The sequence below is a fragment of the Hyla sarda genome, chromosome 12 (genome assembly GCF_029499605.1).
Source record: "Hyla sarda isolate aHylSar1 chromosome 12, aHylSar1.hap1, whole genome shotgun sequence".
Taxonomy (NCBI): domain Eukaryota; kingdom Metazoa; phylum Chordata; class Amphibia; order Anura; family Hylidae; genus Hyla; species Hyla sarda.
In genome coordinates, this window is record NC_079200.1 from 49156174 (window position 1) to 49169821 (window position 13648).

Here is a 13648-nt window from a genome sequence, read left to right on the forward strand (position 1 = left end):
GTGCACCTTGTAGCCATGTCAGTAAGGATGGCAGTGCACCTTGTAGCCATGTCAGTAAGGATGGCAGTGCACCTTGTAGCCATGTCAGTAAGGATGGCAGTGAACCTTGTAGCCATGTCAGGAAGGATGGCGCAGTGCACCTTGAACCCATGTCAGGAAGGATGGCGCAGTGCACCTTGAACCCATGTCAGGAAGGATGGCGCAGTGCACCTTGAACCCATGTCAGGAAGGATGGCGCAGTGCACCTTGAACCCATGTCAGGAAGGATGGCGCAGTGCACCTTGAACCCATGTCAGGAAGGATGGCGCAGTGCACCTTGAACCCATGTCAGGAAGGATGGCGCAGTGCACCTTGAACCCATGTCAGGAAGGATGGCGCAGTGCACCTTGAACCCATGTCAGGAAGGATGGCGCAGTGCACCTTGAACCCATGTCAGGAAGGATGGCGCAGTGCACCTTGAACCCATGTCAGGAAGGATGGCGCAGTGCACCTTGAACCCATGTCAGGAAGGATGGCGCAGTGCACCTTGAACCCATGTCAGGAAGGATGGCGCAGTGCACCTTGAACCCATGTCAGGAAGGATGGCGCAGTGCACCTTGAACCCATGTCAGGAAGGATGGCGCAGTGCACCTTGAACCCATGTCAGGAAGGATGGCGCAGTGCACCTTGAACCCATGTCAGGAAGGATGGCGCAGTGCACCTTGAACCCATGTCAGGAAGGATGGCGCAGTGCACCTTGAACCCATGTCAGGAAGGATGGCGCAGTGCACCTTGAACCCATGTCAGGAAGGATGGCGCAGTGCACCTTGTACCCATGTCAGGAAGGATGGCGCAGTGCACCTTGTACCCATGTCAGGAAGGATGGCGCAGTGCACCTTGTACCCATGTCAGGAAGGATGGCGCAGTGCACCTTGTACCCATGTCAGGAAGGATGGCGCAGTGCACCTTGTACCCATGTCAGGAAGGATGGCCCAGTGCACCTTGTACCCATGTCAGGAAGGATGGCCCAGTGCACCTTGTACCCATGTCAGGAAGGATGGCCCAGTGCACCTTGTACCCATGTCAGGAAGGATGGCCCAGTGCACCTTGTACCCATGTCAGGAAGGATGGCCCAGTGCACCTTGTACCCATGTCAGGAAGGATGGCCCAGTGCACCTTGTACCCATGTCAGGAAGGATGGCCCAGTGCACCTTGTACCCATGTCAGGAAGGATGGCCCAGTGCACCTTGTACCCATGTCAGTAAGGATGGCCCAGTGCACCTTGTACCCATGTCAGTAAGGATGGCCCAGTGCACCTTGTACCCATGTCAGTAAGGATGGCCCAGTGCACCTTGTACCCATGTCAGTAAGGATGGCCCAGTGCACCTTGTACCCATGTCAGTAAGGATGGCCCAGTGCACCTTGTACCCATGTCAGTAAGGATGGCCCAGTGCACCTTGTACCCATGTCAGTAAGGATGGCCCAGTGCACCTTGTACCCATGTCAGTAAGGATGGCCCAGTGCACCTTGTACCCATGTCAGTAAGGATGGCCCAGTGCACCTTGTACCCATGTCAGTAAGGATGGCCCAGTGCACCTTGTACCCATGTCAGTAAGGATGGCGCAGTGCACCTTGTACCCATGTCAGTAAGGATGGGGCAGTGCACCTTGTATCCATGTCAGTAAGGATGGGGCAGTGCACCTTGTATCCATGTCAGTAAGGATGGCGCAGTGCACCTTGTACCCATGTCAGTAAGGATGGCGCAGTGCACCGTGTATCCATGTCAGTAAGGATGGGGCAGTGCACCTTGTATCCATGTCAGTAAGGATGGCAGTGCACCTTGTATCCATGTCAGTAAGGATGGCAGTGCACCTTGTATCCATGTCAGTAAGGATGGCGCAGTGCACCTTGTACCCATGTCAGTAAGGATGGCGGTATGTCAGTAAGGATGGTGCAGTGCACCTTGTATCCATGTCAGTAAGGATGGCAGTATGTCAGTGCACCTTTGTAGACACTGGGAGTGTGTAAGGCAGTGCTTTCCAAACTGTCTCTCCAGCTGTTGCCAAACTACAACTCCCAGCATGTGGGCATGCTGGTTGTTGTAGTTTTGCAACAGCTGGAGACACACAGTTAGTAAAACCCTGGTGTAGGGAACATGCCCCATTCCTCCCCGTGCATACAGCAGCACGAGTTGTAGTTTCCTCACACACTGCGTTCTTTAGCACTGCTGTCATTCCTTCGGCCGGCCAGGCGGGGGAGCCTGGGAGCAGCCGCCTTTAGTGTCAGTCCCCTCCTCTCCACGCTTCCTCCCCCAGATCTATCAGAGTCTCCACCTCCCCCTCCCTCGCAGTCTTCCTCTCCGTCCGTCTCTCTGACGGCGCCATTTTGCCCCTCTCCTCCCCAGGATCCGGCGCTAGATTAGGGGGGGTGACTGCAGCCCCCCGTACCCGTTTTCCTGTCGGGAGCCTCTCCGGTTCTCTCCTCCCCTCCCCCCGGGGCTCGGTGCCGAGTGTTCCAGGAACTCTTGCCTAGGAGCACATTACATTTTTTATCCACCCCCCGACCTTCCCTATTGCCCCCCTGTGGGGGGGGGGGGGGGGGGGGGGAGTGAAGAATTCTGTTGGCCAGCAGGACTGCTGAGTGCAGGAGGGGCCCCTGGAGCCCGGAGAGGGCCCCCACCTCCCCTGGCCGGACTGGCGGACACCCACACTTCCCTCTCAGCCGCATCCTGTGTAAGTCTTTTCCCCCCGTTTTTATTTTTATTTTTTTTTCTGCTGCTCTCCCCACCTTTTAACCCTTTCCTGTCCCGCGCAGACATAAAAAAAAAAAAATGCCCGGATTTAAAGGGCCCCTGCACTCTAGTTCCCTCCAGTAACCCTTTGCATGCCGCCGCCCTGACCCTGCCTGGAGAAGGGGGAGGGGGGCACTGCTGTAGTACAGGAGTACGGCTGGCGTGTAGCCCATGGTGCAGGCAGGTATAGATCACAGCTGGGGGATGTGGAAGGGCTGTCATGTGAAGTGTGGCTAGTAGTCATGCTGAGCCCCCTGCTTGGTCCCTGGCAGCCTGTATAATCGGTATGCTGTCCTGTGATCCCCCCCTTTCCTTGGCTCGTACCCCTGTAGTAGTTTCTTCCAGTGAACGCACTTTCCTTGTGTTGCTATCTCATCCGCAGATCACTCAATGCAGCTTCCCACCCACCTCCTTCTCCTTATGGGTCCTTTGTGTTCTGCATTGATCCTTCCTTGCCCTCGCTCTTCTTAACCCCTTGTCTTATCACTGCCCCCCTTTGGGACCCTCTGCCACTGTCGCCCGTCTTGCCTTTTTCCCCGCTGTTCTCCTACCCTCAGCTACGCCTTGGCTGTATGTTCTTTGCCTGTGTCAGTCTTCCACTTCCCTGGGTTCCCATTATCTGTAATTTCCTATGCTCGCTCTATCCTAGTCTTCAGCTGGAAGGTACTTCTAATGATCTAGACCAGTGGTCTCAAACTGTGGCCCTCCAGATGTTGCAAATCTACAACTCCCAGCATGCCCCGACAGGTGGTCTCAAACTGTGGCCCTCCAGATGTTGCAAAACTACAACTCCCAGCATGCCCCGACAGGTGGTCTCAAACTGTGGCCCTCCAGATGTTGCAAAACTACAACTCCCAGCATGCCCGGACAGCCAATGGCTGTCCGGGCATGCTGGGAGTTGTAGTTTTGCAACATCTGGAGGGCCACAGTTTGAGACCACTGGTCTACACCCTCCACTCACACGCCCGTCCGCCTTTCTTAGATTGCAAGCCTCGCAGTCCTCTTACTTAGCCTTTGTCTCTCACTTAGTTCCTGCAGTGCTAGGAATTTATTATTCCGCCCTAGAGTGCTGAACATGTTGGGATTTCATTTAACCGTCTGGTAATGCTGACATAAGTTTCCTTATGCCGGATGATATGGATATTGTTTTGTAATAAGCAGTAGAGATGACTCTTCTGCTGTATATAAGGCTTGGTTAAGAGCATAGTTAGTACTAGTACATTTCCACCACGCTGGTCTGTGTAGTTGGCGGTATGTTGACAGGAGTCCAATTTAAAGGGGATGTTCATGTCCACAGTAAGAAAATGTGGCGGCCTTCTTCTAAAACAGTGCTGGGCCATAATTGGCGTCTGCTCTATAACTGGTGTCTGGTATTGCGTCTTAGGCCGGGTTCACACCACTTTTTGCAATACAGTTCCCGTATCAGTTTTTTGAGGAAGAAAAACGGGTTCCTCAAAACCTGACTAAACTGTATCAAAACGTGTGTGTACAAATTTTAGTCCGTATACGGTTTGAAAAATGTCTGGTTCCGCAAAAATTATAAGTTTTTTTTTTTTACTTTTTTCATTCCATTATGAATAAAGTTTCACTTGGTTTGATTAAAATTCCAAGAAAAAAACTGATAGTAAAAAACCGTATGGCGAAAAGCGTATGGAACCGTAGGCAAATATGGTTCTGTACGGTTGTCATTGACTCCCATGTTTAAAAAAATAAATAAATAAAATAGTACAGTGATCCCTCAACATACGATGGTAATTCGTTCCAAATGAACCATCATTTGTTGAAACCATCGTATGTTGAGGGATCCGTGCAATGTTAAATATAGGAAGGTATACCCGCCTGTCCCCGCCGCTCCGGACAGTCACCGCTGCCCTGGATGTCGCCGCCCATCAGTGTCCCCGCTGCTCCAGAACGTCGTTCCTTATCGTCGTCATCACGTCGCTACGCACGCCGCTTCTATTGGATGATGGGACGGCGTGCGCGGCGATGTGATGACGACGATGGAGAGCGTCGGCGATGCAGGGGATCCCGAAGAGGACAGTCCGGAGCGCCGGGGACATGTAAGTGATCGTCACCGGACCATATGGGGCACCTTTTAAACCGCTATCCGGTGGGAGCTGAAGCAGTCTGCGCTGCCGGATAGCCGTTTATGCGATGGCCCCGACATACAAAAGCATCGTATGTTGATGCTGCCTTCAACATGCGATGACCTCTGAGAGGCCATCGTATGTTGAAATGATCGTATGTCGGGGCCATCGTAGGTCAGGGGGTCACTGTATATGTTTCAACACGGTTTTTCACCAAAAACCGTGGTAGGCTACGGCTTTGGGTACGGGGAAAAAAAGACAAAATCGTAGAAGATGCAGAACGGACACAACCTGATGCACCATTTGGCATACGGTTTTCAATGGAGAGGCAAGGCATACGTTTTTTTAGTACGGTTCAGTACGGTTTTCAAATTGAAAACTTATACGGGAACTGTATATTGCAAAAACGTGGTGTAAACCCAGCCTTAGGTCTATTTTCTTCAAAGGAGCCGATTGGCAATGCCAGATATAACCAAAGTACAGGTGTGGCATTGTTTGTAAAAGAGAGCAGCCATGTATTTGTAATCCGGGACAACAACTGTTCTATTGGCGTGCTTGGCACCAACCATTGGCTTTGCAGAATGTCTTGTGTGTTTGTCACACCCCAAATATGGGGGTCTCCGGAAGTATGTGGAGAACATATTGGTCAATTTTATAGATTGATTTACTTTTTGGATGTGAACCAACCTTGGCCCTCATTTACTATTGCAAACCCGACGTGTTTTGTCAGGTTGTGCGCCAGATTCTCTCGCATTGCGACAGAAATTCTGTCTGCGCCAGAATTTGCGCCAGAATTTAAAAAAATCCAACTAACTCTCCATTTTGCTAAGAAAACCGCTTTTCCACTTTCTCCATTTCAGTTTTCCACATTTTCTATGGAAGTTGATGGGCCTTTTGGTTCCTTTAAAGGAAATCTTTCACCAGTGTCACCTGCACTAAAATGTTGGAAGCGACAGTGCAGGTGACACTGACGGCAACGGTACTTACCTTGTCCCGTTCCTTGACGGGGATCTTTGGTAATCTCCCTCGTTAGGTCCGCTCCGGGCACCCGACTTGGGGCACAGGCGGAGCTTACTGACGTCACCGCTGCTGCGAGACCCTGCAGAGAGCAGCAGAGACTTGGGGCTTTGGCAAAGCTTAGTGACGTCACCCCTGCTGGGTCCCGCTGTGAGAGAACCGCAGTGGTGACGTCACTAAGCTCCGCCCGTGCCCCAAGCCGGGTGCCTGGGGCAGAGCTAACTGATTAGATTGCCGAATATCCCCGCCACGGAACGGGACAAGGTGAGTACCGTTGTCATCAGTGTCACCTGCACTGTCTGTCGGTACCGACAGATTAGTGCAGGTGACACTGGTGACGGATTTCCTTTAAGGGACCTGAGCTGGTTTATTAATTTCCTTTTGAAGTCCTTGACATCTTAAAGAATGACCTATTGTGCAATTAACTCCTAACATGCAAGTATGTGCTTACATATGTGTGAAAGTAGTGCTGGGCGGTGTGACCAAAAAATGTGTATTGCAGTATTTTTGTAAGTTATGGCGGTTCCAAGGTATTTAACGGTCCCCCCCCCCAAAATCATATGTGACCCGCGAGCGCGCCTTCTCTCCCTCTCCCAATGAATTATCAGCCACTGTACTGTACTCTGTATTCCTGTTCCCGAGCTGCAAATATTAGAAAACAAACTTTAACTCTCCTTCCTACGTTCTCCCCGTTGCTCCGGTACTGGCCTCACGGTCCTCCGCTGCGATCCTCTTGCTGCTTTCTGGGATCGAAACGTCACAGAGCCGTCAGCCTATCACCGGCCGCAGCGATGTCCCGCCGGCCGCCTTCTTACATGACAGTGCGCTCAGCCTATCACCGGCTGAGGCAGGACATCGCTTCGGCCGGTAATAGGCTGACGGCTCTGTGATGTTCCCATCCCCAGGAAGAGCTTGAGGCTGTTACCGGAGCAATGGGGGAACGTAGGTGAAGGTGAGTTTGTTTTTTAATATTTGCAGCCCGGGCACAGGAATACAGAGTACAGTACAGCGCAGCAGCTGATAATACATTGGGGGAGAAGGAGAATGAGTGCTCGCGGTTCACATGATTGGGGGGGGGTAGAGAAGGAGCACTCGCGGGTCACATATGATTGGGGTGGTAGAGAAGGAGCGCTTGCGGGTCACATGATTTGGGGAGTTGGAGAAGGAGCACTCGCTGGTTACATATGATTGGAGGGGGTAGAGAAGGAGCGCTCGCAGGTCACATATGATTAGTTCCCCGGTGGTATGGTATGGTATGAACCGGTATACCGCCCAGCACTATATTAAAGGCTCCATCTTGACCTCCCATCATGAATTCCATCTGATTTGATGCAGCATGCACCACTATTTTTGTCCAGGTCAAAGACAATGTTATGAAACCCCACAGACCCCATTGTGGGTTTCATTGGCCACCAGTGGTCTCTGTTGTACAGTTGATCCAGCACTGCTTTGTGACTCTTGGTATAAATGGAAAAGACAGCGCAAATGTTCACATGATGCTTGAAAGACCAGGTAGCATTTTAATATTTCCCCAAGGTCTGCTGTCGAGAGAAAAGATTGGAGGCTGCCATATCTATTAGACGTTTGACCAACACCTCCAAAAGTCAGAGCAGCTTTTGCAAACATTTATTCAGCTTTAACGTATTCATGGCGAGGCAGCTGTTCTTCACCACGGTGGTAGATCTCTATGGGTCAGGGCACCTTAGGAACCAACAAGGCCTCTGCAGGACTCAAGTTACCCTTGTGGGTATCCTTTAAAGAAGAACTTTCATAGGCATGATTAAAAACCAACAAGGCAGTTAGGTGCCCACAGCACGTTGGTTACAAGCTTCATGGTAGTGTTTACAAGTGAAATGGAAATAGCAATGCTACAAAAAGTGTAACCCCTTTTGCAAGGCCATTTGGTATATCGCAGATTGAAAGGGCTTATGGGAAATGATGGTTGTGGTAGCCCAGACTAGACTTCTGATGAACGGTTATGTTGTATATTGCTGTGTCCTGGATACATTTGGGAATATAAAAGGCCTGTCATGGTCTTCAAAGGTGGATGGTCCGAAACCATGGTTCTGGAAATATTTTTAATAATAATTGCTCAGTGTCAGGAAAATAATAATATACCGTAAAAAATGAACTGTATTCACATAGTTCTATCCTCGAAGTGCTTGCTCGGTCAATCCTCCTTTCTCGTTTTAATTTGTTGTTCTTATGGCTTCTAGGTCTAACTTAAGGGTTACGAAGTGCAGTTACAAAGCATGATAGTTTTTATATATTTTTTCTTTTTCAGTTTCTGAATATGTCATTCTTTTATAGATAGCATGTTTCATTTTCACATTTCAGCCGTGTGGTGATGTTACACCCAGTAAACCGTTTGAAAGCCTAAAAAGAGATAAGTGAGGGCACTACTACTTAGGGTGCCATTAGGCAATTTTGTTTCCTCACCTCTTTTTCTTTTTTTAAACCATTTAAGAGACGTTTAGGGTTTTTCTAACACGTTAATGTGAGGATAGGCCATCAGAACTAGATTTTGGCTGACCTGAAGCACTCCAGAGAGTGATGCAGATTCTTTATTGTTCTCTGTGACTTATATGGGTATGGCAACTCTCTGCAGTTCTGTCCCATTCAAGTGAATGGGACTGAGCTGCAGTACCAGGCGCAACCAATAAAAGAAATGGCGCTGTACCTGGTACACAATGAAGGTAATATGGCAATCAGCAAGGAGCTGTGACCCCATTAATCAGCTGATTGGTGGGATTTTATGTGCTTGTGCCCCCACCAATCTTATAGGGAAAGCCTATCCGTCAGTATTATTCCTGGAAGACCTACCAATAGCATATATGGTTTTGTGCAGTGTGTATCATATATATATATATATATATATATATATATATATATATATATATATATATATATATATATATATATATATATATATAATATATAATATATATATTTTGTCATTTCTGAATTGCATCATGACAGTAATTGTTTTATGTAACCTTTTCTTCTAGGTACCCCTCATTGGAGTTGCCTGGGGGCAGTGTGGCCAACGTCAGCCCCCCCTCTGGGGAAACATCCCCCTCCCCTGCCCTATTCCTTGTGCTGAATGGCTGCGATGGCACCTGCTCTCACTGACCCTGCCCCTGACGCCCGCAACCTGCACTTCAAGCTGGCGCCCCCATCTTCCTCCCTCCCCATTGGTGAGACCAACGGTGGCTGTCTTCCTCCACCTGCCCCGCCAGACCTGGTAACAAATTACAGTGGAACACCAGGAAAATTGGCTGGGGTTTTCACTCCACGGTCTATCTTGTCTCAGTCACTGTGTCGGGGGCGTTCCTCCATTTTGGAACTCAACCTGGAGGAGCTGAGAGGCATTGCCAATTCTGGAAGAGGGGGCCAAGGAGGACCTTTAAACGGACTGGCCAAAAGACCTGCAAAGCCAGCCGTGGACAAGCCCCCAAGCCTTGCCCTTCCTACATTGGATCCTTGGGTAAAGGCCCCAGTTGTTCCTCCAGGATCGCCTGCTGCGGAACATGAACAGAATGGTTCTCGTGTTGAGCATGGTTCTGATACCCGCTTGAAAGCCTTGTTACGGCGTCATGGAGAGATGGAAAAGAGGGCACGATCCATTCAGAAGAGACTTCAGTTAGTCCAAGCAAAGCAGGTTGAACGTCATCTCCATCAACAGCTGGGTGGTCTGGTGGGGGCGGCCTTTGGTCGGGGTCCAGACACACCTCGCAGTCGTCTGACTGTAGTGACGCGTAAAGCGGATGCCCAACGTCGAGGAGAAGCGGGAAGTGGCAGTGTAGATGCTTTTTTGAAGGGAACAGCTGGTGAACTAGAGAGACTGAGCTCCTCAGGGTCTGCTACTCTACAGGCATGTGAGCGAGGATTTGACTCTGATGCCACCGAAAGTAGCTCAGGAGGGGACTCTGATGTGGAAGAGGATGAACTGAGACAAGTGGACACCCCGCAGAGCCACATCCCTCTGTGAGTAGTCTCATATTTTTGTAATATGGTATTTGGGGTGACCCAATCTATTGGATAAATCTGTGTCTTCGTGTTTCCGTTGACAGATCTATCAGGAGGTTTTTTTTTTTATGTTTTAGGTCTTCAACATTTATCTGCATTTGTGAATGAAAACAAAAATTGCAGGAAATCAGTCAACCTGTCTTTAGAAAGTTGTGTTATTCTAAATCAGGCTCTGCTGGCCACATAAATGTGTATAGGGCTGTTTTGATACTCCCATGATGGAAGACGTTGGGGAGGAAAGGAGCAGGCATGTTGTATTTTGGCATTTCCTATCCCTTGTATATGCAGGAGATAAGCCAAGGTAGCGGCTTGCTTCTCTCTCTGCCTACTGAGAACTTGTGCTTTCTTGGATGAACTGAGCATTCATGTGAGGGTATAAAGGAATAGGTGTGGCCAAATGCTGTAGTTTTTTGCCAAAAGCTTGTCATCCTGACTATTTCTCCAGTCTTCCCTCATACACATTCATGCTCAATTCGACCGGACATGCATGTGTTTTCTTCAATGTGGAGATGAAGGATAAGCCAATGCCAGACTCCAAGGAGAACAAAAGGATAGTGTTAAAATGTCATACACTTCATCCTTTATTCCCCAACATCATCTGTTGGGGGGATGTGACTAAGCCCCCGTACTCATATGATGGTCATCAGGTCCCACCTCTGATGTTGGTAGGTTGTGCTGTTTTTTTTCTCGAGCTTGGGTAGCTGGGTGTATTGGTTGCTTTAGGGACCTACCCTGAAGTGTTGTATCCGCATACATTGTGTAATGCTCTTTTCTCCCAGTCTGTGGAGATGAGTAATGATCTCTGTAGAGGATAGATGCGTAAGGGAACTAGGCCAAGAAGCAATTTAGGATTGAACATCTGAGGATGCATTCACGTCATGATTTTTGCATCCTTCAAATGTATTGTTAAAACCTATGGCCTAAAATAGTTTTGCTCTAAAATCTAATCCAATGCGTCCAATAATCATGTCAGACTTGGAGTAGTTTTTTGCACGTTTTTCTCACTTTTTTTATTTTTAAAAATTGTATAAATTTTTATGTTCCTCGATCTTTCTAGGCTATTCCTGAGCTACTGTGAATGTGTATAAAAAAGCATTTAAATGGATTAAAAAGTACATTAATACGGTTCAAAAACAGATACCACAGTGTGTAACTGCTAATATATAACAGGGTATATGTGTATCCCACAACAGAAGAGACATAGTATAATGGATTGCTTCTATATGCAGTAAAACACAAAAGTAAAAAAGTTGCAACAGGGACAAATTATAAAAAAAATAAAAAAAAATAAAATAAATGGTTTTTATTCAAAACATATTAAATGTTAAAAAGAGCCAACACATTGTATGGAGGACTTCAAAAATCAGCAACTAGTAAGAAGCGTGCTCGGGGGGTGACTAGGTGGATTGTACTTATAATTATGCTTATAACTAAACACTGCATGAAGTGCAAGGATCACCTGGCCGTAAGGCTATGTTCACATGGCAGAATTTCCGCTCATCCGCCCAAATTCCGCTTGTGTGGATTATGTGCTGAATTGGTGCGGAATCAAAGAGGAAATTCTGCAGAAGTGTGAATGGGAGTGTGGACTCCCATAGAAGTGTATTGGGCTTTCATTTGAGGAGGAAATTCTGCCGTGTGAATAGACCCTAAGGCTATGTTCACACGGTGGAATGTCCAAACGGAAAATTTCCGTGTGGACATTCCAAAGACAGCAGAGCGCTGGCAGAGCATGCTGGCGCTAGGACTGCTCGAGAATGCGGAATCCACAAAAACATTGAACAGGTTCAATTCAAATTCTGCCATGTGAGCAGAGCAGCAGAATCCCATTGAAATCTATTGGAATATTCATGTGGAATTCCGCACAGACCTTTTGCCATGTGAACCTACCTGAACAGAGCCAGCCTGGATAGCAAACAGTGTCTCCCCTTATCCTTTGTCACTAACTGCTATGGTTAGAGATGAGCGAAGTTACAGTGATTCGATTCGTCAAGAACCTTGCGGCTCAGCAGTTGATGACTTTAGCCTGCATAAATTAGTTCAGCTTTCAGGTGCTCCGGTGGCTGGAGACTCTCTCCTAGGACTGTATCCACCTTTTCCAGCCCACCGGAGCACCTGAAAGCTGAACTAATTTATGCAGGATAAAGTCAGCAACCGCCGAGCCGAGAAGTTTGTGACGAATCGAATTTACTGTAAGTTCGCTCATCTCTAGCTATGGTTTGTGGAGGGAGCCAGTCCTGAATCTTATAAAATGCGGCTGGAGAGAGGCAAACCGAGAGTAATATCTAGCACTGAAGAAAAAGGGAAATAAAAATCAGTATATTTAGAATGTTAACTTTGGGGTACATCGTTCAATACGTGCCTGATGGAGGTTATGCATTCTACCTCCGAAACGTGTTGTCTGACCTTCTAATTTTTTTTAAACCCCCTGCAATCTCCTGTACAGGGCCCTGGCTCTGCTGCGGCTCTCCCGTGCAGGAGGCCTGTCGGCCGCAGCATGATGGCTCGTCCAACGCACTCACCCCCCCCAATGTATCGCTATGGGAGAGGTGGAGATGCAGCATTCGTGCATACCCCCGCCTCTCCCATAGAGTTGTATGGAGGGGGTGTGTCGTCTACCTCCAGCAAGTTCACCTACGCGCATTTGCCGCATAGAGCCACAGCAATGCTGGTTCCCCGTACAGAAGATCGCGGGGGTCCCAGCGGTCGGACCCCCCCTCTATCAGACGATCTATATATCTAATCTATATATACTGATTTTTTTTTTATTTTCTCCCAATCCTTTGAGCGCTAGGTATTCTTTTCTATTCGTTGCTGCCTATATATTTCTTTTAAGTAATACATTGCAAGTGCAAAGAAAAATGACCTAGGAACATACGAAAGTGCAATATCTTATGCTAACCGATTATAGACACGTTGCAAAGCCATAAGAACTCCTGCCCCTGTACGATTTACAGAGACAATGTAAAGAAAGGAGAGAAAAAAAAAGCATTGAAATCAGGAAGAAAAATCGCTATCGACCACTATTTTCCATCTGACCAGAAAAACGAGCGTAAATGGGCCAACACGGGTGTATGAATTGGATACTTTTTGTCAATAAGATGATTAGAGATGAGTATTTACAGTAAATTCAATTTGTCACGAACTTCTCGGCTCGGCAGTTGATGACTTATCCTGCATACATTAGTTCAGTTTTCAGGTGGTCCCGTGGGCTGGAAAAGGTGGATACAGTCCTAGAACACTTTTTCCTAGGACTGTATCCACCTTTTCCAGCCAACTGGAGCACCTGAAAGCTGAACTAATTTATGCAGGATAAGTCATCACCTGCCGAGCCGAGAAGTTCGTGATGAATCGAATTTACTGTAAATTCGCTCATCTCAAAAGATGAGTTCATCTAGACCGGTGTTTCTCAGCCAGCGTACCTCCAGCTGTTGCAAAACTACAACCTCCAGCATGCCCGGACAGCCTTAGGCTGTCCGGGCATGCTGGGGGTTGTAGTTTTGCAAGACACAGAGGTGTGAATACATATTCCAAGATGTTATAGAGTTTGCTCTTTATTTTTTATTTATTTATGTTTTGAGCGATACTTCAAACTGATGAAGTACGTGTCTTTTTCTCTAAATTTCTGCCGGACTTGTTTAGTGGTACAAGTTATGGATGTTAAGGGTTATCCAAATACCGTGTGGGTTCTCGGCATAGGCTTTGTAGAACTTGTCTTATGTCATCTTGCTGGGTGGACATCTTC

General features: G+C 47.9%; 1 protein-coding gene across 5 annotated transcripts in view; it reads left to right on the forward strand.

Moving 5' to 3' along the window:
- The window catches only part of LOC130296583 (KAT8 regulatory NSL complex subunit 1-like), a 129075-nt gene that overhangs the window by 24303 nt on the left and 91124 nt on the right, over positions 1-13648 (forward strand). For 4 of the 5 annotated variants that reach the window (XM_056548272.1, XM_056548274.1, XM_056548270.1 and 1 more), the window contains one exon: positions 8883-9861. In XM_056548272.1, coding sequence (XP_056404247.1) covers positions 8978-9861 — 884 coding nt within the window. In that variant the 5' untranslated portion in view covers positions 8883-8977. Of the gene's footprint in view, positions 1-2323; positions 2712-8882; positions 9862-13648 lie in introns of those variants that run through there. The other variant, XM_056548271.1, reaches the window with a different exon arrangement.